Below are 24,135 nucleotides of genomic sequence, written 5' to 3' on the forward strand. Positions count from 1 at the left end.
TACTTGTACGTAAATAGCCTTTATCATATGAATTTACAGAAAAAATCGTTACTTTTAGCCATACGGAGGGCAGAACCAACACAGCTTACATGCAGATCGCATTGTTGTGGCTTGAACGCAGCCTCTTCTCTTAACCTTGTAATACAGAAAATGGACCTTCACAAGTGTTAAACTACATCAGCAAACTTTTCAAGTTTCTAGTCATTCAAACTATTAGCCACGGATCCTTGATATGTATTCCACAGCACAGTGACTCAAGTAAGCTTTGAATTAAACCACCCAGAAAATTTAGCCACTGATATGATATTCTGATACATTTTGTGTATCAATCCATGGCCAGGTTCCTGGATAGAGGTAAGCAACCAGTGGTAATCTGACAATGTTGAATTAGATAATGGCTCTAGAAACTCACACTTTTCTAAGATGTCTGGTGGAGGTGCTCCATCAACTAGGTTGCCATTTAGCCTCGGCCCACCCTTGGTTAACTCCACGGGCACATTGGCCGAATGACCTTGAAGATGAGAGGGAGAGGCACCTGGGATCACCTCCTGCTTAAAAGGGAGTGCTCTTGCAGATTGCAGACAAAACTCTATCCATTGATGGATTAATGGTGATGGTCCCCTGATGCGTCCACCAATCCGATTTGTTTGAATCCTAGAGGCAGCAGGAATTGCCTGGGAAAACAAAAACAAAGGTGAAAAGGGAGGCCAGAAGAAAGTCAATAATGCCTAGTGTCTAAGGAAATAAATTTTCAAGTAATTTATTTGTAAATTGAACGCAACCATCAATAAATAGGTGTATCTGAATCCCATTTGAATATTTTATATAAAATCTTCTATTGCAGTATTACTAGGGTGCCACTACCAGTTTCCAGATACCATTTTAAATCATTCTACGTAATAATTTCTTAAGGCCATTAATCGAACAGATATCAAACCTTAAAAAGCAAGATAACACTCAACAGTAAGAGTGATACCCAAAGATTGAAACCATCAATAAATAGGTGTATCTGAATCCCATTTTAATAGTTTATATAAAATTTTCTATTGCAGTATTACTAGGGTGCCAGTGCCAGTTTCCAGATACCATTTTAAATCATTCTACGAAATAATTTCTTAATGCCATTAATCGAACAGATATCAAACCTTAAAAAGCAAGATAACACTCAACAGTAAGAGTAATACCCAAAGATCTGCCCATAAACTCGCTCCGGACTTTGGAACAACAACAGCGACATTAGACATGCGCTTAGCAGCAGGAATAATATCACTACTCCATCCAACAGCTACCCACACGTCTCCAACTCCAAAAGCTTTTAAATAGTTTGAACTATCAAACAGTCGAACCTACAAATACATATCAAATGAATAGCAACTTAAATTATTGTTTGGAATTAAAAAACAACAGCATCAGTTGAGAGATTATCAAGTAACAATACCTGTTTTGCAAGCAAAGCCAAATTATGTTTAACAGCATCTCTCCCACCATTAACTTCCATGTTGATGTCATTTGTATTGTAGGAAGCCCCCATATACTTCAAAACTGCTCCAATAACTTCTCGGGGAGAATCAACCATTGAAATCCTCCCTGCAAGATCGGGCCGCCACAGATCTGCCCAGTCCTGCAATTTCAGTTGACATACTCTCATAAACACACTACAAGAGTTTTACAGTGTTTATTGAAAGCAACTTACCTCTACCGGAGCCAATTTATGCTTTTGGAATTTATTTGTCTTGTATGCTATTACCATGCAGCCCCATCGATATGGGGCAGCCCATATATCACCTTTAGGATCCATTTCTCCCTCACGGTTCCTGCGTAGGTATACCTGGAACTTTGTTAGAGAGCATGACATATTTTTTTTTTTGCTCAGCAAAAATAGATAATATATTAATTGAGTACCAGAGGTACAAGCTTACAAAGTTTACATATTAAGACCACAGACCACTAGTTCCATTATGAAACATATGTAGTCTTGATAGAAACCAAAAGCCTAGATACAAGTGCCTGTGCTCTGCATGACATATGCTATCAAGAGAGACAATCCAAAAAGGATAATAACCAACTTAACATTGTATACACTATAAGCCCAGGCAAATGCACCACAAATAAAGGAGATGTTACAATCAACCCCTTGAACTCATTTTTAGTGATCTTTGGGGACAAGCTCCCTTTGTTTCATCTACTGTGTAACTACTGTTACTTTTGTTGATGCCTACACTAGGTGTACCTGGATTTTTCTGCTTAAAGCAAAATCTGAAACGCTGAATATTTTCAAACAGTTTCAAGCAATGGTTGAGAAACAGTTTGGTCTTCCTATCAAAGCTGTTCAAACAGTTTGGCTCATCTTCATTTTTATCTCCATTCAATCCTAATGTTACTCTTATCCTTCACAAACTGTTTCATGTCACTAATATCTCTAAAAATCAGCTAAGTGTAAGTCAGTCTGCAGAAGATAATTCTGTGTTTTTTGAATTCCATGCTAATGTTTGTTTGGTTAAATCTCAGGGATCCAATGAGATACTTCTCAAAGGAAATGTCAGTTCTGATGGTTTGTCCTTGCTTCAATGTCAAGACAAGATCTCTTACGCCTAGTTCTAGTTTACCTCATTCTTCTGCCTCTGTAAATTCCATTGCTTCAAGCACTTGGCACTCTAGGCTAGGCCATCCTAGGGCTGCTGTTCAAAAACTTGTAATGCAACTTTGTAAGATTCCATTTATCAATAAAAGTGAGCTTCATTTCTGTTGCTCATGTTGTCTTGGTAAAGCACACAGACTACACTCTCCCTCTTCTAACACCACTTACAACCAACCCCTTGAACTCATTTTTAGTGATCTTTGGGAACCAGCTCCCTTTGTTTCATCTACTGGATAACTACTGTTACTTTTGTTGATGCCTGTGGAAGCAAAGCTTCATGATGAATCAAAATGATTCAAAGGTGTTTTGATGATAACAATGATGACAACAAAAGATGATGACAAAGGTGATGAACAAAAAGTTCAAAAGATCAAAGAACAACTCAAGTGAATCAAAGAACAACTCAAGTGAATCAAAGAACATCTCAAGTGAATCAAGAAAAAGTCAAGAGTTCAAGAATCAAGAAGAATTCAAGACTCAAGAAGAAAGCCTACAATCAAGAATCAAGATCAAGATTCAAGAATGAAAAAAAGACTCAATCAAGATAAGTATTAAAAAAAATTTTCAAAACTTTGAATAGCACATGAGTTTTTGACAAAACCTTTACCAAAGAGTTTTTACTCTCTGGTAATCGATTACCATAGTGTTGTAATCGATTACCAGTAGCAAAATGAGTTTGAAAAAGTTTTCAAACTGAATTTACAACGTTCCAAATATTTTCAAAAGGCTGTAATCGATTACAATGTTTTCGTAATCGATTACCAGTGTCCTTGAATGTTGAAATTCAAATTTAAATGTGAAGAGTCACATTGTTTCACTCAAAAGCTTTGTGTAATCGATTACACTTATTTGGTAATCGATTACCAGTGTTTGTTTCTGAAAAATCTAAAGATGTAACTCTTCAAAAAGGTTTTGACTTTTTCAAATGGGTTTTAAGTTCTTCTAAAAGTTATAAGTCTTCCGAATGGCCTTCTTGGCCAGACATGAAGAGTCTATAAAAGCAAGGCTTTGTTTTGCATTTTCAATCAATCTTTCAAAACAACAATCTTGTACACTTATTCAATCAATCTTTTACAAGCCCTGAATCTCTTTGAACTTCTTCTTCTTCTTTGTACCAAAAGCTTTCTGAAGTTTTTTGGTTTTCCAAACCTTGAAAACTTGTGCTATTCATCTTTTCATTCTCTTCTCCCTTTGCCAAAAAGAATTCGCCAAGGACTAATCGCCTGAATTCTTTTTGTATCTCTCTTCTCCCTTTTCCAAAAGAACAAAGGACTAACCGCCTGAATTCTTTTGTATTTCCCTTCTCCCTTGTCAAAGAATTCAAAACGAAACAGTATGAGAATTCTTTTGATTCTTCCCATTCCCTAATACAAAAGCGTTCAAAAGTTTAACCGCCTGAGAATTCTTTTGTATCCCCATTCACAAAGTATCAAAGGTTTAACAGCCTGAGATTTTTGTCTTAACACATTGGAAGGTACATCCTTTGTGGTACAAGTAGAGGGTACATCTACTTGGGTTTGAATGAGAAAAGAGAGGGTACATCTCTTGTGGATCAATTCTAGTGGAGGGTACATCCACTAGGGTTTCAAAGAGAACAAGGGAGGGTACATCCCTTGTGGATCTTTGCTTGTAAAAGGATTTTTACAAGGTTGAAAGAAATCTCAAGGACCGCAGGTCGCTTGGGGACTGGAGGTAGGCACGGGTTGTTGCCGAACCAGTATAAAAACTCTTGTGTGTTTGTTTCCTTCTTCCCTACTCTTTTACTTTCCGCTGTGCATTTAATTTTTGTTTTTACTTTCTGTTAAGTTTCTCTTTTACTCCATATTCTCTTAACAACAAAAGTAAAAGCCTTAAAAGAGTAATTTTTAATTGGTAAAGGTTTAGGAATAATTAATTCAACCCCTCCTTCTTAATTATTCTGAGGTCACTCGATCTAACAATGCCTACACTAGGTGTACCTGAATTTTTCTGCTTAAAGCAAAATCTGAAACACTGAATATTTTCAAACAGTTTCAAGCAATGGTTGAGAAACAGTTTGGTCTTCCTATAAAAGCTGTTCAAACAGACTGGGGGGGGGGGGGAAGAGTTCAGACCCTTTACTTCCTTTTTACAGCAGTTAGGGATCATTCATAGGGTGATTTGTCCTCGTACCCATCACCAAAATGGTGTGGTTGAGAGAAAACATAGACACATAGTTGAGCTTGGACTCACTCTCTTGGCCCAAGCTCTTCTTCTTACCTATTGGGATCATGCCTTCCTAACCAGTGTCTTTCTTATCAATAGACTCCCTACTTCTTCTCTTAACTTTGATATGCCATTTGTTAAACTGTATAAACAGAAACCAGATTTTCATTTTCTAAGGGTGTTTGGGTGTGCTCGTTTTCCACTCGTAAGACCATACAACAAAAATAAACTTCAATTTAGGTCTCAAGTGTATTTTTCAAAGATATTCACCTGCCCACAAAGATGTTGTGTCTAATGAGTCAAAATTTCCCTATCCTAGTTTATTTTCCTCTCCTTCCTCACACTCTTTAGAGACTCAATTTCCCACCACCACTATACCTACTGTGTCCGTTCCTCAACAACAAGCACCCATTCTATGGTTGATAACTCTCCAATCAACAACCCACACATGTACATTCTCAGTCTAGTCAATCTCCTTACCAAAATTCTGTCTCATCCTCCGCCAGCCAATCTTCTCGTACTTTTCCTAGTGAGATTCATCCTGTACACAACTTCTATTGCTTCTACTAATTAATCTTCATCAAATTCTGATCTACAAGTTTCTCAACCAGAACAAGCTGTTATTCAACCCATTGCTCAAAACACACATCCAATGCAAACTAGGTCAAAGTCTGGAATTGTTCAGCCTAGAATTCATCCTACTCTTCTTCTTGCTCATATGGAAACTAAGTCTACTAAGCAAGCCTTGACTGACCTCATATGGTTAGCTGCCATGAAAGCTGAGTATGATGCCCTCATCAACAACAGTACTTGGACTCTTGTTTCTCTGCCTCCTAACAGAGTTCCCATTGGTTGTAAATGGGTTTTCAGAATTAAAGAGAATCTTGATGGTACAGTCAGTAAATACAAAGCCAGATTAGTGGCCAAAGGATTCCATCAGCAGTATGGAAACTGACTATACAGAAACATTCTCACCTGTGATAAAGCCAATAACAGTGAGATTGCTTCTCACCCTAGCTGTCACTTATGGCTGGCCACCTCAACAGTGTGATGTAAATAATGTTTTTCTTAATGGGATTTTGGAAGAGGAGGTGTACATGCAGCAACCTCATTCACCAAATCTATGGTCTGCAAGCTTAACAAGGCCATCTAAGGTCTTAAACAGGCCTAGAGCTTGGTTTGATAGACTCAAGGTCAGCACTGTGTCTCTGGCTCATAACCCAGCAAGTGTGATGCCTCTTTGTTTGTCTACTCCATGGGGGCCATCAACAATCTACATGCTAGTTTATGTTTTTTTTTTTGGAAGGCAGAAAATATATATATCATTAATAGGTAAAACAGTACCAGAGGTACCAAATAGTAGAAATACAAGGCACCAGAGTGCTACCCTCCAAAATAACACACATACTCAACAGAAAACATTCAGACCCAAACCCATCTAGGCAAGAAAAGTAGATATATTAGAAGACCAGTAATGGAAGTTAATACTGAAATCTTTATCATAAGCCTTTAACCATGACCAAGCTAAGAAAATAGCATGGTCCATGACTTTATAGGGATCAAAAGGTTTTCCTTGGAAAATCAATTGATTCCTATGCTGCCATATAGAATTAGTTAAGGCTATCCACCACCCACATCTTGAGCTGTAATTCACATTTGATCCGAACCCTTCGCAGAATTGGTACAAATGGTGAATTGGGTTAATGGAAAGGGGACCTACTACCCGAACCCATCTCATAGATTCCCACCACAGACCATTTGTCATTTTACAATTGAAGAGCAAATGACCCACATCCTCTTGCACACAGCCACATAAGGAACAGGTGTCTTCCTGAATACTGACACTTCTTCTTAGGAGGTTGACCTTGGTAGGAAGCCTATTTCTAAGAAGTCTCCAACAGAAGATCGCCACCCGGGGGGGAATATTCAGCTTCGGAATTACATATCGCGTCTCCTGGCGCCGTCGCGGAGAATGATGTCGGAGCTGAAGACCAGCAGTCTCCCACTGCATCCAACGGTCCAAGCGATAACGGTTACCCTTTGGACAATGTGAACAACCATCGGGTCGATAGCGGAAACCAGTGGGTAAACACGCATGGACCAAATTCGAATTTTATGCAGGCTACGGTCACCTATAACCCAGAAGATAGTGCAAAAAGGAGGGCTATGAAGTGGGAACCAGTGCCTAACACAGATGATACTTTACAGAGTTATCACCAAGTTGGTAATGAAGCTCAGGGTGAGTCCAGTGGATTGGAAACGGGTCAAAAGATGGATATTGCAGTAGGGGCTGACGTGGAGAGGATCAACGATAGCCTCATGACACGGGGCACAGGAGGATATAAGGAGGTGGAGGCCTTTATTGTTGATACAGAAGCACGGGCAATTTTAACGGACCAGAATTCCAATTCTACCCCCAGTGACAAAAGATCTAAGTTGGGCCTGAACCCATTAACAGGCGGAGGTGCAACTAGTTGCCAAGTATACTCCCGACAACGTAGGTGCAAGAAGAAAATAACCTTGGGCTTAATTCCATTGGGCTCTGGTGATGAAGCACATAAGAGACTCTCACAACCTCCAAACACACAGCTTTCTTCACTTCATAAGGAACCATACAACGACAAACTGGAAACTCCATTCCAGCTGCAGGTTTACAATGGTAACATGGAGGCAACCAGTGACTCTGACAAAACATTTAATCCTGATGCACTTCAGATGTGGAGCATGGCCAAACAATTGGGCCTCACAGGAGAGGGGAGCAAGGAATCAGTTATTCAAAAGTTTCAAAATATGGAGGAGAGGGACAGGGCAGAAGCAACTAGAAGGGTGTCTGCAACAGCCATCAATGAAAATAATCTCTTATAATGTAAGAGGCCTTGGGAGGGGTGTGAAATGGGGTGCAATAAGGAGATTGGTAAAGCAGGAGGGGGTGGACATGATTTGTCTTCAAGAGACAAAGAAAGAGATGGTGGATAAAGCAATGTGTCAGGCATTATGGGGACATGTGGAAGTAGTCTGGGAATTGTTGCCTGCCACAAATTCAGCAGGTGGCATTCTTTGCTTGTGGGGAGAAAATTCTTTTAAATTGCAGAGGAAAATTAGTGGTCCTGGCTTTATTTTAATGGTGGGGGAATGGGTACAGGAAGCTCAGATAGTCACCATTGTGTCTATTTATTCACCATGTGATATAAATAGTAAAAGAAGCCTGTGGGACACAGTAAAGCAGTTGAGACAGTCAATGGTTGGGGGGTTATGGTGTATACTGGGGGACTTTAATTCCATTAGAAGACCTGATGAAAGGTATACATCTGCACAGACCTCGGCTGAGGACAGCTCCTCTAGAGAGTTTAATGAATGGATACAGGAATTGGAGGTTGTGGAGGTTCCGTGGCTTGGTAGAAGTTTTACCTGGTATAGACCGAATGGCACCTCTAGAAGCAGACTTGATAGGTTTCTTGTCTCTCATGAGTGGCTTGACAGGTGGCCTAACAGCACACAAGTTACTCTTGCAAGAAATTTTTCGGACCATTGTCCCATTGTTCTTCGTTCTAATGAGATTGACTGGGGTCCCAAACCTTTTCGGATTTTGGACTTTTGGCTTCTTGATAGATCCTTCAAGGAAACAGTCTATCACAGCTGGACATCATATCAGCAACCAGGGTGGGGTGGTTTTATTCTTAAAGAGAAGATTAAGAACTTAAAGAACAGCTTGAAGAGGTGGAATAGAGATCAGTTCGGAGATACTTTTACAAGGGTAAAAAAGATTGAATCTGAACTAAATAAGTTAGAGGAGGACACAAGCCAAAGAGAACTATCCCAACATGAAATTCAGAAAAGAAAGCAGCTGCAGGAAGAGCTTTGGACAGCAGCCCAAGCTCATGAGTCTATCTTGAGACAAAAATCAAGATCAAGGTGGATTAAGGAGGGAGATTGCAACTCCAGATTTTTTCATATGATAATAAATGCAAATCGAAGTAGAAATTCTATAAAAGGGGTCCTAGTGGATGGTGCTTGGACAGCTGAACCTCATAAAGTGAAGGAGGAAGCTAAGGCATATTTTTCACAGAGATTCAGTGAACCAGATCTTCATAGGCCCAAATTGGATGGCATTCATTTTCAGACCATCAACCAACAGCAGAACAGCTTGCTAGTAGCACCTTTTTCGGAGGAGGAAGTGAGGATGGCAGTTTGGGATTGTGGTAGTGATAAGAGCCCGGGGCCTGATGGTCTTAATTTTAAATTCATTAAGAGGTTTTGGCAGCTGATCAAACCTGACATCCTACGGTTTCTAGATGAATTTCATGTCAATAGTGCTTTTCCTAGGGGATGCAACGCATCCTTCCTAGCCTTAATCCCGAAGGTGGCTGACCCGCAATTTTTGAATGACTACAGACCTATATCTCTTATAGGTTGTATGTATAAGATCGTGGCAAAGCTATTGGCTAAGAGATTGAAGAAAGTGCTGCCTACTATCATCAATGAAACGCAATCCGCGTTCATTGAAGGAAGACACTTACTACAAAGTGTACTTATAGCAAACGAAGTGATTGATGAAGCTAAAAGGAGCACCAAAAGCTGCTGCATCTTCAAAGTCGACTTTGAGAAGGCTTATGATTCGGTGTCATGGGATTTTCTGTTTTATATGCTGAACAGATCAGGATTTAATTCTAAATGGATAAGTTGGATGGAGGGATGCTTGAAATCTGCTTCAATTTCAGTCTTGATAAACGGTAGCCCCACATCGGAATTCATACCCCAAAGGGGTCTTAGACAAGGAGACCCTCTAGCTCCTTTTTTGTTCAATGTGGTTGCTGAAGCTTTGAATGGCCTGATGAGGACAGCCGTGGAGGCTAATCTGTACAAAGGTTTCAATATTGGAGACAGCGAGGTGTCCATTCGCCTATTGCAATATGCGGATGACACTATCTTTTTTGGGGAGACTTCTATGGATAATTTGAAAGCTATTAAAGCTATCTTAAGAACTTTTGAACTGGTTTCTGGTCTAAAAATCAACTTCGCTAAGAGTAGCTTCGGTGCTTTTGGAATGAATGACCAATGGAAGCAAATGGCAGCTAGGTATTTGAATTGCAGACAGCTGGTTCTTCCATTTGTCTATCTTGGCATACCTATCGGGGCTAATCCGAGACGAGCTCATATGTGGGAACCAATTATTCAAAAATGTGAGAGAAGGCTAGCTAGGTGGCAACAGAGATTTATCTCGTTTGGGGGGAGAGTAGCACTTATTCAATCAGTACTTACTTCTATTCCTATCTATTACTTTTCATTTTTCAGGGTACCACAAACAGTCATCAGCAAATTAATCAAGTTACAGCGAAAATTTCTTTGGGGAGGAGGTCTTGACAGCAAGAAGATTGCTTGGATATCGTGGGAGAAAGTGTGTTTACCTAAACACAAAGGGGGTCTAGGTATCAAAGATATAGAGACTTTTAATTTGGCCCTTCTCGGTAAATGGATGTGGAACCTTATGCAGCACCAAGGGTCTTTATGGGTTGCAATTCTGGAGGCCAAATATGGAGGATGGAGGGGCTTAACTGAAGAGGGCAGTGTCAACATGCAATCAATCTGGTGGAGGGACTTAAAAAGAGCCATTCAGCACTCTCCCTATGGTATAAGCCTACAACAGCAACTTAAATGGAAGGTAGAAGCAGGGGATAAGGTAAAATTCTGGGAAGATAGATGGATTTGCAATGAACAATCTTTAGCTGAAAAGTATCCTAGGTTATACTTAATTTCGTCTCAACAACAGCAGCTCATTGGTCAAATGGGGGAGCACATAAATTCAACATGGGAGTGGCGTTTTAGCTGGAGAAGATCGCTATTTGATAGTGAAATTGACCTGGCCATTACTTTCCTCTCTGAAGTTGAAGGCCAATCTATTCACCATCACGGAGCTGATAGTTGGGAATGGGTAACAGATCAGTCGGGCATTTATTCCACTCAAAGTGCTTATGAAGTTTTATTGGAGGAGGCAGCAGTGGAGAGTATAGAGGAATGTTTTGAGGTGTTATGGAAAATTAGGATTCCAAGTAAGGTAGCAGTTTCTGCATGGAGACTTCTCAGGGATAGGTTACCTACAAAATCAAACTTGAGGGATAGACAAGTACAGATTTTGGATATGACCTGTCCCTTTTGTAGAAGGGTAGAGGAGGATGCATCTCACCTTTTTATCCATTGCAGTAAGATCCAACCTTTATGGTGGGACTCAATGTCGTGGATAAATCTTAAAGGTGCTTTGCCATTGAGTACAAAGCACCTATTCATGCAATACTCCTTTTTGCAGGATGCAAGTAGTAGGAATAGGAGGTGGCAATATTGGTGGCTGGCTATCACTTGGTCCACTTGGCAACTTCGAAATAAAATTCTGTTCTCAGGAGCGACCTTTGATGGAATCAAATTGGTTGAAGATGCGACTTTCTTAATGTGGACTTGGCTCCATAATTTGGAGAAGGACTTTACATTACATTTTAATCAATGGTCTAGTAATTTCAGACATCATTTTTTGCAGCAGTAGGGTTTCATTAGGGAGTAGGGATCAATACAAGTATACTTTGCTTTCCATATTTTGGTTCCCAATCAGACTTATGCTGTCTGGCTGTGGAACCATTTTTATGGTGACTAACTCTGTAATCAGTACCTCTGGTACTTCTAGTTTTTATATAAATATAATTTATCTTTGCTGATCAAAAAAAAAAAAAAAAAACTAAAAGTGGGTCTGATCCACTCACTGATGCCTATATGTACAGATCTGTTGTAGGTGCACTTCAGTATGCAACTATAACTAGACCAGAAATTAGCTTTTTTGTGAATAAACTCTGTCAGTTCATGAAGGAGCCTCTTGAAGATCACTGGGTTGCTGTTAAAAGGATACTAAGGCATCCTAAGGGTACTCTTACATGGGGTCTTCATCTAAAGCCAGCTTCTGCATCTTTCTCCATCAATGCATTTTGTGATGCAGATTGGGCCTCTGACCCTGATGACAGGAGGTCCACTTCTGGTGGCTGTGTCTACTTTGGTCCTAATATCCTGGTGGTCAAAGAAGCAGACAGTTGTTGCCCGCTTGAGCACAGAGGCCGAATATAGAAGCTTAGCCTTAGTTACTGCTAAAGTATCCTGGCTTCAATCCCTTCTTTTTGAACTTGTTGTTCCTCACCAACTCCCAGTCATTCATTGTGACAACACCAGCACTGTGTCTCGGGCTCATAACCCAGTCCTTCATGCTTGTACAAAGCACATGGAGCTAGACCAATTTTTTGTGAGAGAAATGGTTCTCAATAAACTACTTCAGGTAGTTTATGTTCCTGTTACTAGTCAGTATGCAGATAGTCTCACCAAAGCTTTGTCTCCCAAGCAATTTTGAAGTGTTCAGGGCCAAACTCACACTGTGTGATCCCTCCAATTCTTCTCGGTCTCACCCACCATGAGCTCGTTGGGGAGGGGAGGGGGGAGGGGGGGCGGCGGGGGGTATTAGAGTTAGAGTATTCTTATTCCACTGTATTTATTTTTACTTAGTGTTAGTTCTGTCAGTGAGCTGTTACCAGCTGTCAGGTAGTTGCAGTTACTAACTCTACTTAGTTAGTAACTGTTAGAGTTAGTTTACAGTTAAATCTCTCTGTATATGGAGATGACACAGTTGATTGTAATCTGTCTAATCATTTTCAGATCAATGATAAACTCAGTTTTCTATTCTCTAAATTCTATCACAAAATGTAAAATTAATTAAATAAAAAATGCGTGCAAGTAACATTAAGAATTGGCAAAAGATTTGCAAGAAATAAGACAAGGTCTGAGACACACTCATTGACTTTGTTTTGAAGGAGTTAAGAGTCCTCTTAGCTCGCATCAACGAACTTCATTGATCCTCCAACTGATGGCCTCCAAATCATTGCCTGCAGCTAGAGCTGGGCAAACGAACTTGGGCCCGTGGGCCACCTGCAAAACCCCCAACCCTCACGGTATATGGGCCTTGATATTTTGAGCCTGTTTAAATTGAGGGCTTTTTAGCTCAGCCTGCTTAACCCGTGGGTTAAATGGGTTTTATCCATGGGCCCCACGGGCTTTTTGCATTTTAATCTAAAAAATCTAATACTAATAAATAAGGGTGTAAACAGTAAAAAAAAAAGTATACAATTTAAGTACTTTCTTATATGGTTCAATGGTTGGTGGATGGTGATATAATATTTTTATTTAGTATAGAATTATAGATTAAGTAAACATACTAGCGTACCCCATTGCCCAGAGGCTCTTCGCTATGCGAAGGTATGAGGGAGGGATATTGTACGCAGCCTTACCCTTGCATATGCAAAGAGGCTGTTTCCGGATTCGAACCCATGACCAACAAGTCACCAAGGCACAACTTTACTGCTGCACCAGGGCTCGCCCTCAGATTAAGTAAACATAATGTAGAAAAATGTTTTTTAGGTGGCTTAAGATGCAAATTATGTTACCATTTTGGGAAAATATATTTTTTTATTAGACAACTCATAGTTTTTAAAATGGGCCAAATTTTATGTTTTAAAATTTAATTTTCTAATTCGTATTTTAATTTTTTTGTCAAATGCAGGGTGGGTGTGGGCTCGAAAAAAACAAGCCCGTTAGGAATGCCGGCTTTGCAAGGTGGACTTCGTGGGACGGGCTTACCTGCATGCCCAGCTCTACCTGCAGCGCGCAAAGGGAATCATTATTCCTTGCTTTCATGTCAATTTTAGAAACTTCTTCAAATTTTTGTGTGATCTATTTTGTTTGGCTTCGTTTTTTATTAAATTAGAATCAGGGTGTAGGATTTAATTGGGACCAGGAAACAACATTGTGAGAGATGGAAGAAGGAAAATACGGTTGAAATTGATGCGGAGAGGGAGAAAAAAAACGGGAGGGATGGTCGCCGCCCGCAGGAATCGCCTCCAATGAGTGACATCATGTTTTTTACTGGTGCAGGTTGAAGAAAAGAACGGAGGAGGAAGAGGGAGAAAGAAGGAACAAAAAATCTAGTGGAGACAGTGCATCATATGGGTGTGGATGAGGTGAATCTAACGGTCTATAAATGTGCGTAACATGTGAAATGGAGGGAGGAATTTGGGCTCGCAATTCTGTTAGCAAGGAGGTACACATGGCAGCAGATTCGCATAGCATGGAAGTCAGGAAAAGCACACGCACAAGGAGAGAGAATATAAGGTTGTGAGGCTACACACTTTGGGGAATGTGAAAGGTGTATTTTCTCTTTGATCCCCTTCTGCAATATTTCTTGATTCCTTCTGCTCATCTTCTCTACTGTCCATTTCTAAAAACTTCTTGTACTTCATTCTCAGGTGATCGTCATTAGCTGAATGAAGATCGTGATTGCTGCTCTTTACCTTTAATTGTCTTTCCTTTTCTATCTAAGAACCATGTGGATGTTTCTTCTCAAATTTTCGTTGTAATTGCTCTAATTCTGTTTCAAGATTACTATATTGTTTCATTGGTGCTTTCATTGTCATCTATGGCTGAGCACAACGAGCGCACTCGTCTTCAACAACTGCAATCAGAAGTTGCAACGCTGACGACCAACGTTCCAAGGACCAGAAATTACAAGATCGTTTCGTTCAGATGCAGAGATCCATAGAACTATTGATTCAGAATCAAGCAGCGGACACTGGTGGTTCGAGCTCAAACAGAGGTACTCCAAATACTCCGGTTATCCATTCAGTTCCAATTTCATCTACTATAGGTGTGAAGGAAATTTCATTGAGTTTTCCCCATTTTGATGGTCAATCACCAATAATTGAGTGGATTTTTAAGGCTGAGAAATTCTTCAATTATCACCACACTCCTGATCAGGATCGTGTGGATATTGCTTCCATTCATTTTGAGAAGGATGTGATACCTTGGTTCTAGATGCTTCAACGGTTACAGACGGTTAATATGTGGGCTGAGCTCCGACGAGCATTGGAATCTCAATTTGAACCCTCACTATTTGGTTGCCCTATGGCTGAGTTATTCAAACTTTAACAAGTTGGTACCGTTGCTGATTATTATCTGAAGTTTATGGGGTTAGCTCATCGCTCTGAAGGTTTGACTCCTGAGGCGTTGCTTAATTGTTTTATTAGTGGATTGAACAAAGACATCCATAGAGATGTAGTTGCTCAAGCTCCTGCTGATTTGTTGTGTGCGGTGATGGAAGCTTGCTTGTGAAGCTTCTATGGAGACTGGATCTTTGAGCTTCAATGAGATCCTTCAATGGTGATTTTCCACCATGGAGATGCAACAGAAGAGGAGAAGAGGTGAGAGGAGGCGTCATCCACTAGGGGATAAGCCATGGAAGAAGGAGTTTCGCCACCAAGAATGTGCCTTAGATAAGAAGCTTAGAGAGGATGCTTCAATGGAGGAAAAGAAAGAGAGAGAAATAGAGAGGGGAGAGCACGAAATTGAAGGAAGAGAAGAGGGAGAGAAGTTAAACTTTGAGTTGTGTCTCACAAGACTCTCATTCATCAAAGTTACAACAAGTGTTACACATGTTTTTATTTATAGCCTAGGTAGCTTTCTTGAGAAATTTCCTTGAGAAACTTTCTTGAGAAACTTTCTTGAGAAGCTTCTTTGAGAAGCTTCCTTGAGAAGCTAAAGCTTAGCTACATACACCCCTCTAATAACTAAACTCACCTCCTTGAGAAGCTTCATTTAGAAAATTCTTAGAGAAGCTAGAGCTTAGCTACACACACCTCTCTAATAGCTAAGCTCACCTCCTTGAGATGAAAAGCTAGAGATTAGGTACACACCCCCTAACAGCTAAGCACACCCCATGCCAAAATACATGAAAATACAAAAAAAGTCCTTACTACAAAGACTACTCAAAATGCCCTGAAATACAAGGCTAAAACTCTATACTACTAGAATGGCCAAAATACAAGCCCAAAAAGAAGGAAAAACATATTCTAATATTTACAAAGAAGAGTGGACCCAACCTTGGCTCATGGGCTCAAAAAATCTACCCTTAGGTTCATGAGAACCCTAGGACCTTCTTTAGCAGCTCTAGTCCAATCCTCTTGGAGTCTTTTATCCAATACCCTTGGGGGGTAGGATTGCATCATGCGGTTTCCTTAGCAAAATTGTATGAGGAGAAATATGTTTCAGTGCCCAGTCCTTGTTCTACCCCTTTTACACCTAGATATTCCACCTTATCTGCTTCAAATAATCATAATACTCAAAATACTGCCCAGAAATATCCCATTAAAAATAATTTACCTCCATTACTTCCTACTCCAAATGTTCCTCCTATTCGAAATAACAATGTTAAAAAAATAAGCCGAAGGGAGAAAGGTTTATGCTATTTTTGTGATGAGAAGTTTTCATTCAATCATAAGTGTCCTAATAGGCAACTTTTGTTGTTGCAATCTGAGACTAATGATGCTGAATTGGAGTTTCATGATAGTGAAGACAAATTTGATGGTATGGCTGACAGCTCTAATGTGGTTATTGAAGACCACCATTTATCACTTAATGCTTTAAAAGGTGGTATGGGTGTCAGCACGATAAGGTTTATGGCCTATATTGGGAAGCTTCCAGTTAAGGTTTTGGTTGATGGAGGCAGTTCAGACAATTTTTTACAACCACGAGTTGCGAAATTTCTTAAGTTGCCTATTGAGCCAGCACCTTTTTTTAAGGTTATGGTCGAGAATGGCAATTACATGGATGCTGGGGCATGGTTAGCAAGCTAGCAATCAAGGCTCAGAATGCTAAGTTCCAATTACCTGTGTTTTTATTACCTGTTTCAGGAGTTGATCTTATATTGGGAGCTAGTTGGTTGAAAACAATTGGCCCTCATATTGCAGATTACGATAAATTACAATTGAAGTTTATGCAGGATGGTAGATTCACCACTTTACAAGGAGACACAGACTTAACCCCAGGCACAGCCCACTTACATCATATCAGAAGAATGTTGCAAACTGATGCAGTTGCTGAGATTTTTACTATGCAATTAATTGAGCCCAATTCAATTCAATGAGTTACCTACAGATATGTAACCAGAATTAGCCTTGCTGCTGCACTCTTATAGTACTGTTTTTGATACTCCTACATCATTACCTCCTCCAAGATCTCATGACCATTCTATTACATTGATTGAAGGCTCTCAACCTGTTAAGGTTAATCCTTACAGGTATCCTCACAGTCAAAAGGAGGAAATTGAAAAATTAGTAAATGGTATGTTGGAAGAAGGAACTATCCAACCAAGCAAAAGCCCCTTTTCATCTCCAATTATTTTGGTCAAAAAGAAAGATGACTCATGGAGAGTTTGCACGGATTATAAAGCATTAAATGCTATAATTGTCAAAGACACATTTCCAATTCCAACTGTTGATGAATTGATTGATGAATTATATGGAGCGGTTTTCTTCTCCAAGTTAGACTTGAGGTCTAATTATAATCAGATCCTTCTTAATCCGGAGGACAGATGCTAAACAGCTTTTAGAACTCATCATGGTCATTATGAATGGTTGGTTATGCCATTCGGTTTAACCTATGCACCAGCAACCTTTCAGAGTTTGATGAATGACATTTTCAAAGGAGCATTAAGGAGATTTGTGTTAGTCTTCTTTGATGACGTCCTTATATTCAGTTCTTCTTGGAAAGACCATTTATCTCATTTGGAATTTGTGTTGAACACATTGAAGCACCACCAGCTATTTGCTAGATTCTCTAAATGTGCATTTGGAGTTAGAGAAATTGATTACTTGGGTCATACGTTATCAGGAGCTGCTTAGTAATGGAAACAAAAAAGTTAGATTGGCCATTACCTACATCTCTTAAGCAATTGAGAGGGTTTTGGGGCTTAACAGGTTATTATAGGAGGTTTGTGAAAGGTTATGCATCTATAGCAGCACCTTTAACAGATCTTTTAAAAAAGGACTCTTTTAAGTGGTCTGTTAGTGCCACTACTGCAATTAATAAGTTGAAGGAAGTGATGACTTCAGCTCCAGTTTTAGCTATCCCTAATTTTTAAGAGCCGTTTGTATTGGAAACTGATGCCTCGGGGACTGGAATTGGGGCAGTTTTAAGCCAAGCTGAAATCCTATAGCTTATTTTTCAAAAAAACTGTCATCTAGGATGCAAAAACAGTCGGCTTATATTAGGGAATTTCATGCAATCACTGAAGCTTTGGCAAAATTCAGGCATTATTTATTGGGCCATAAGTTCATTATTCGAACTGATCAAAAGAGTTTGAAAGAACTGTTAGAGCAACGATTGCAAACTCCTGAACAACAACAGTGGCTTCCCAAATTTCTGGGATATGATTTTGTCATTCAATATAAGCCTGGTAGAGAAAATCTACCTGCTAATGCTTTATCAAGAAGCTTTTTGATGGCTTGGTTAGAAGCTGTAGGTGTTTGGATGAATCAAGTATCAGCTTTGTTACAAGAGGATAATTCTTTAGCTGCAATTTACAAACAATGCATGGAAGGTACTGTACAAGGCACTGAGTATGCAGTGAAAGATGGGTTGTTGTTTTGGAAGGGTAGAATGATGATTCCTTCCAATAAAGAACTAAAAGAACAAATTATGCAGGAGTTTCATGCCTCTAAAATTGGGGGTCATGAGGGAGTTACAAAGTCAGTTTCACGAATTTGCAAGCAATTTTACTGGCCAAAAATGCAGCAAGATATAAGAGACTTTGTGAGGCAATGTATTATTTGCCAGCAAGCTAAAGTTGAACAAGCTTTACCAGCTGGTTTATTACAACCTTTACCCATTCCACAGATATTTTGGGAAGACATTGCTATGGATTTCATCAGTAATCTACCTCCTTCCCGTGGTTATGCTACTATTTTTGTTGTGGTGGATAGACTTTCAAAATTTGCTCATTTTATACCACTGAAGGCTGCTTTTAATAGCAAATCTGTTGTAAATGCATTCATTTCTAATATTGTCAAGATGCATGGGTTTCCAAAAACAATAGTCTCTGATAGAGATAGTATTTTTATCAATTCATTTTGGCAGCAGTTGTTCAAAGCACAGGGAACTATATTGGCTATGAGTTCTGTCTACCATCCTCAATCAGATGGCCAAACTGAGGTTTTGAACAAGACTTTAGAAATGTATTTGAGATGCTTTGTATTTTATTATCCTAAAGCATGGGTTGATATGCTTCCATGGGCTCAATTTTGGTATAACACTTTGTTTCATCATAGGCTCATAGCATTGGAATGCCTCCCTTCAAGGCTGTTTTTGGACGTGATCCACCATCAGTTATTCCTTATGAATCTGACCCTAAAGATCCAGCCGCTGTGCAGGACTCATTGATTAATAGAGATAATTTACTTCAACAGTTGAAAACTAATCTTTTAAAGGCCCAGAATTATATGAAACACAATGCAAATAAGAAGAGAAGAGATTGTCAGTTGGAAATTGGAGATTTGGCTCTGGTGAAGTTGCAACCATATAGGCAGCATTCAGTGGCACTGAGAAAGAGTCAGAAATTGGGTATGAAGTACTTTGCTAGTATGTTTTATTTAAGACACCTATGACTTTTTATTGTTAATTATGAATGTCATGAATTTTGAGTAATCTTTTATCATTTTTGAGAATTTATATGTATATATTATACATTATATAAACTATAGACTGTATAAAAAATTTCAGAATAGCGACTATACGGCTATCCTCTATCCCGCTATAGCGGTTTTCGGGCAGACCGCTACAGCCACTATCCAAGATTCAAAATATTGAGTGATATAGATATTAGGTTTTCACTATGATGCTTTGTTATAATCTTCAGCAGCAAAGTTAATCTATTTTTCTAATGTGTTCTTTCAGTAAATTTAGTTTTTGTAATAAAAAGCTGGTGTAGTGATGGCAGTGGCACTGTACCATGTAAGCAAGAGTTCACGATTAACATTCAGGTTGCTATCACAAAATATCATGGGCTATTGAGGTTCAGACAAATAGCAGTTAATATGTATAGAACTACAGATAATAGTGGTACTTCTCTCACCAAGATTACCTATACTCTATTTCACTTTTATACTTCCTTAGAACTTCAAGTATTTTCTCTTAACCCTAGTTCACATTTAGGTTTCCACCTTTTATCCCAATATTACATTTTATTTATAAAAACAAAAGAAAGAAAACAACAGCAAGAACAAAGCCTTCTCCCCCTTTTAGAGTCTAGAGTTACAATCTTTCGGTTAAGATCTCTCTCTCTCTCTCACCCTGTTAGATAATTAAATGGAAGAAAGATATGATTAAATTAAGATAGAAAAGCCACTGAATTTCATTGAATTCAAATGGAAAAAAGAACTCTTGGTTGAATGGAGCAACAGAATACACAGGAATAACCCCAAAAGTAGCTATGAAAGCTACCCTCAAAGGACTAAGCTCTTACAAGAGTGATTACCTCACCATAACCACCATAACCACCACAACCCCTCAATGTCAAAACTTCCCTTTTTTCCCTAAAATCCCGTATAACTTCATCCCAACAACACTTCTCTGTGGTAGTATTGTGCATCCTTTTTTGTTAAATTTTCCTAACCAACTCTCCCCTTTTTTCATTACACCCTTATCCCTTCTATTGTAAACTTCCAAGACTCTTGGGCCATTCACAGTCTCAGGCCCACTTTCAATTTGTGTAGTTCCTGACCTAACAGTCTCTCTCTTAAAATAAGGTATGTAGGAACTCATAAAAAATCTACTGTGATACAAGTTCTATCAGTTTAGCACAAGCATAGAAGTATGCAGATATATATGAGCATGCATACAAGTATGTCACATACCCAGGTGCGCACACAGAAGCCCTCAGACAACTATGATGTCTTGGTTTGCCTCTATATGGTTTTCAAAACAAAGATATTCATATGTCATATATGCTTAATGAAGTATGCAGACACATCAAATTTAAGCTGAACTAAGTTCAAGAAATCAATGTTTTTGTTATAAAAGAAGTATACAGCCAATCTTGAGAGACAATTTCAAAGGAGAAGAAATACAAAATATAGTGTTACCTTCCATTTGTCATCTAAGCTTTTAAACCATTCCTGATCTTCTACATCTCTTATTGGTTCAATTATAGCTTTGTTAATAGCAAATTTGACCCATGAATCACCAATACCAACAATATCAGCCGCCAAAGCAGATGCTGGGCCAATTTTTCCTTTGGTAAAGGGAATTGATAGGTCAGAAAAGATGTTCTCAAGACTTGCATAATACTTGACGTTAAACTTCATTCTCCTCCCTTGAGAATTTATGAAGTCCTAAAAATGAAGAATAAATTAGCATGACAAACTATAAAATAAGTTACTGCAAATCTAGATTAAATTATTTTAGCAGCCATAAGTTGCTTGAAATGACATGGGAGATTCAAAGGAAGCTACAGTATGAACTAGCATAATCTCACCAAATGAACTGCTAATTGATGCTAGAAAAGAGTTTATAACAAGACATGATATTAGGATTTCAGAGAACTTTTGAGCAAACAATGCACATCCAGATTGGGAAGAATACAGAAAGACCATTCCCAGGAACCAACACCAAGAGAAAATACAGTGCAAACAATAATAGAACATGTTGATTAATCACAGAAAACAGGTTAAGGAGTATGTGTCACAGACCTTGATCCATGAAGGAGGTATGGAGCCACGTAGAGCAACAACTTTCAGAGGAACAGTCAATGCAAATGTTTTAGATTTCCAGGCATTAAAGGCTTCCTCTAATTCCTTATCTACTACAGTTTCTTTGTCATCTTGTTTTATTCCATCATGATCATCTGTGACCATTAAACCACAAATCACAACATCATGGATAATTATATATATGTATACGTGCATAAACTAGGTAAGTGCATATCATTATGAGTATGACTTCTCTCAAACTATGCTAAAACAGTCAAAACAACTGATAGGTAGCCAGCGCTATTTAGATTTGATTACCAGATAGAATTACAGAGATCCGTAATAAATTTTGTAACATCAACTTCCTTACGAAAGGGAGGCAGCTAAAACAAATTTTAAAATGTAAAGTAAATGACAGAATTAAAATATGAAAATATAGAAGCAAGGAAAGAAGAAATTTAAGAAACAAAACCCTCCCCATCTTTTGTTCAATTTTCATTCTACTTCCTTGTGTCCCTCCTGAGGTAGCATATTTGTTTTGAAGAAATAATAGATCTTTTTTTTCCCTTCCGTAAGCAAACTCTGTTGGATTTAATTTCAATCAAAATCAAACAATTAAACTTATTAAGTAATCCTTATCAAAAGTTTTGTATACATAACCTAGCAATACCACCAACTTAAAGGGAAGAAATTTCGCATTAATGTTTCGGTGGAAGTGAAACTGCTCCTTATTCATGTTAAAGTATAATTCTGGCTACCAACACGGTGCATTGGTGCAGTATGATTGACAGATAATTGCACCCCTTAAACATGTGATCAAGTCTCAGGTTCACGTGTATGGAAAAGCATATGTTGGGAAAGTTAGATACTCAAATGCATCTCAGTACCTCAAGGCTCAAGCGATTAGCATCTAGCTCTCAGCTAGGAGATACCCAGATATCCTAGTTTCACCTAAAAAACATAAATTCCATCTAACATCAAGGAATCAAAGCCTTATCTATTATTTTTCGAAATATTTTCGGATGCCATTTTTTATTTTGATGAATTACTACAAAAATATACAAAATCATACTATCACAGAGACATTTTTCGTAATTATTAGGAGAAATTAAAAATGAAAAAACACAATTCAACGCTTACGAAAATTAGTGACAAAAAGTAAAAACCACACCAGTAACCACCGAATTCAACTATAATTATTAAACATATGACAAACAATAACATATCAAAGAATAGAGTGTGTTAGGCTTCTTTGAAACCTTGAACAGTTTGCTCCTCCTGAACCGTCGGCAGAGCCGGCGCCGGCGGCGAAGAGGCCAAGCACATGCGAACACCGAAGCAGAGAAACAGCAGGGCGGAGACGGCGGCGCGGGCAAAAGCCTTGAGAAGGGGCGTTGCCGGACGCGCGTGGCGATCGAAAGCGGAGGCTGCGGGTGGCGCCGACGAAGGGCGCGACGGAGTCCGGTGACCGGAGAATGTAATGGCGGCATTGAATCGCGGTAGGGGATTGGTGGGGATAATGAGAAATGAATGATAATAAGGGTTAGGGAAGAGATAAGGGCAACGCGGTGAGCGTAGAGAGAGAGGGTAATGCGTTTGTAGCAACAAGGCCATTGTTGAGAGACTCAAGGCCAACCTCTACACAGCACTTCGACCAAAATGCCCAGTCCCCATAAGTTTACCACTTTCACTGGATTTTTCCATCCAGTTTCCGCCAAGCATACTGATTTTTTTCTCCTTTTTTTTTTAATTAGTCATTTTGGTGTTTATAATTGTATAAATTTTTAGGCTAAAATGTAATGTTATTTATTGTAGGTTAAATTACCCAATTTGGTTTTTGTCGTTTCAAATTCTTATCTTTTTTGTTCTTAAACTTTTTAAGGTAGTCTTTTTAGTTTTTATAGTTTACATTTTAATTCTTTAATTTTAAAAATAATTTTTTTAAGTCCTTATAATTTTGTTTTCTAATTCTCTTTTAATTTCTATAGTTTGAAAGTTGTCTTTTTAATCTATATACTTTATATTTTAATTTCTTTTTATTCATTACCATCAAAATATGAGTAATATTATCATTACATTTAACTATAAAAATATTATCAAGTAATTCGTAACTAATTTATTATAAAATAATTTATAATAAAAAAATAATTGATAATTTATAACTAATTTGTAGCTAATAATTTTTATATATATTTTTTTAGTAAGAACTAAAGGATAATTAAAATATAAATTATAGGGACTAAAAATATCACTTTCAAACTATAGGGACTAAAAGAGAATTAAAATACAAATTATAATAACTAAAAAAGAATACTTTTAAACTAGATAGGGACTAAAAAAACCATTTTCAAACTATAAAGACTAAAAATGTAAGAATCAAGAAACTATAAGGATCAAATGAGTAATTTAACTTTTATTTTATAACTTTATATTTGTGATTTTAATTTTTTTTATTTTTAAATCAAAATATTTAGTTTTTTATTTTATAGAATAAATAAGTAATTTTTATCATTATGTTGATTGACATTTAATTGATTATTTAAAGTTACTCTGATTTGTTAATTTTATAAATATTATTTTGTATGTATCAATAGTTAAAATTACATTTAATCATAAAATTTCTATAAGATTTACAAAACAGAAAATTAAATATCTTAGAGATTTAATTTACATCAAGATTGCTATCATAATTACCACCATTGTCGCCACTGCCACTAT

At 38.2% G+C, this 24,135-nt stretch overlaps 1 protein-coding gene across 2 annotated transcripts; it reads right to left on the minus strand.

Annotated features, from left to right (window-relative positions):
• On the minus strand, positions 1-23,250 carry LOC100781794 (uncharacterized). 2 transcript variants are annotated; one of them, XM_003547776.5, is made up of 7 exons: positions 22,677-23,247; positions 21,418-21,572; positions 20,812-21,060; positions 1,694-1,828; positions 1,439-1,621; positions 1,185-1,346; positions 1-674 (listed from the first exon to the last, which is right to left on the minus strand). In XM_003547776.5, exons 1-7 carry the CDS (start codon positions 23,029-23,031, stop codon positions 255-257), a joined length of 1,659 nt encoding a protein of 552 aa, XP_003547824.1. In that variant the 5' UTR covers positions 23,032-23,247; the 3' UTR covers positions 1-254. The 2 variants fall into 2 exon arrangements, with proteins under 2 accessions (XP_003547824.1, XP_006599214.1); XM_006599151.4 differs by lacking the exon at positions 20,812-21,060 and having other exon boundaries at positions 22,677-23,250.
• Between the last annotated feature and the right edge of the window lie 885 nt (positions 23,251-24,135).

The sequence above is a fragment of the Glycine max genome, chromosome 16, assembly GCF_000004515.6.
Source record: "Glycine max cultivar Williams 82 chromosome 16, Glycine_max_v4.0, whole genome shotgun sequence".
Taxonomy (NCBI): Eukaryota; Viridiplantae; Streptophyta; class Magnoliopsida; order Fabales; family Fabaceae; genus Glycine; species Glycine max.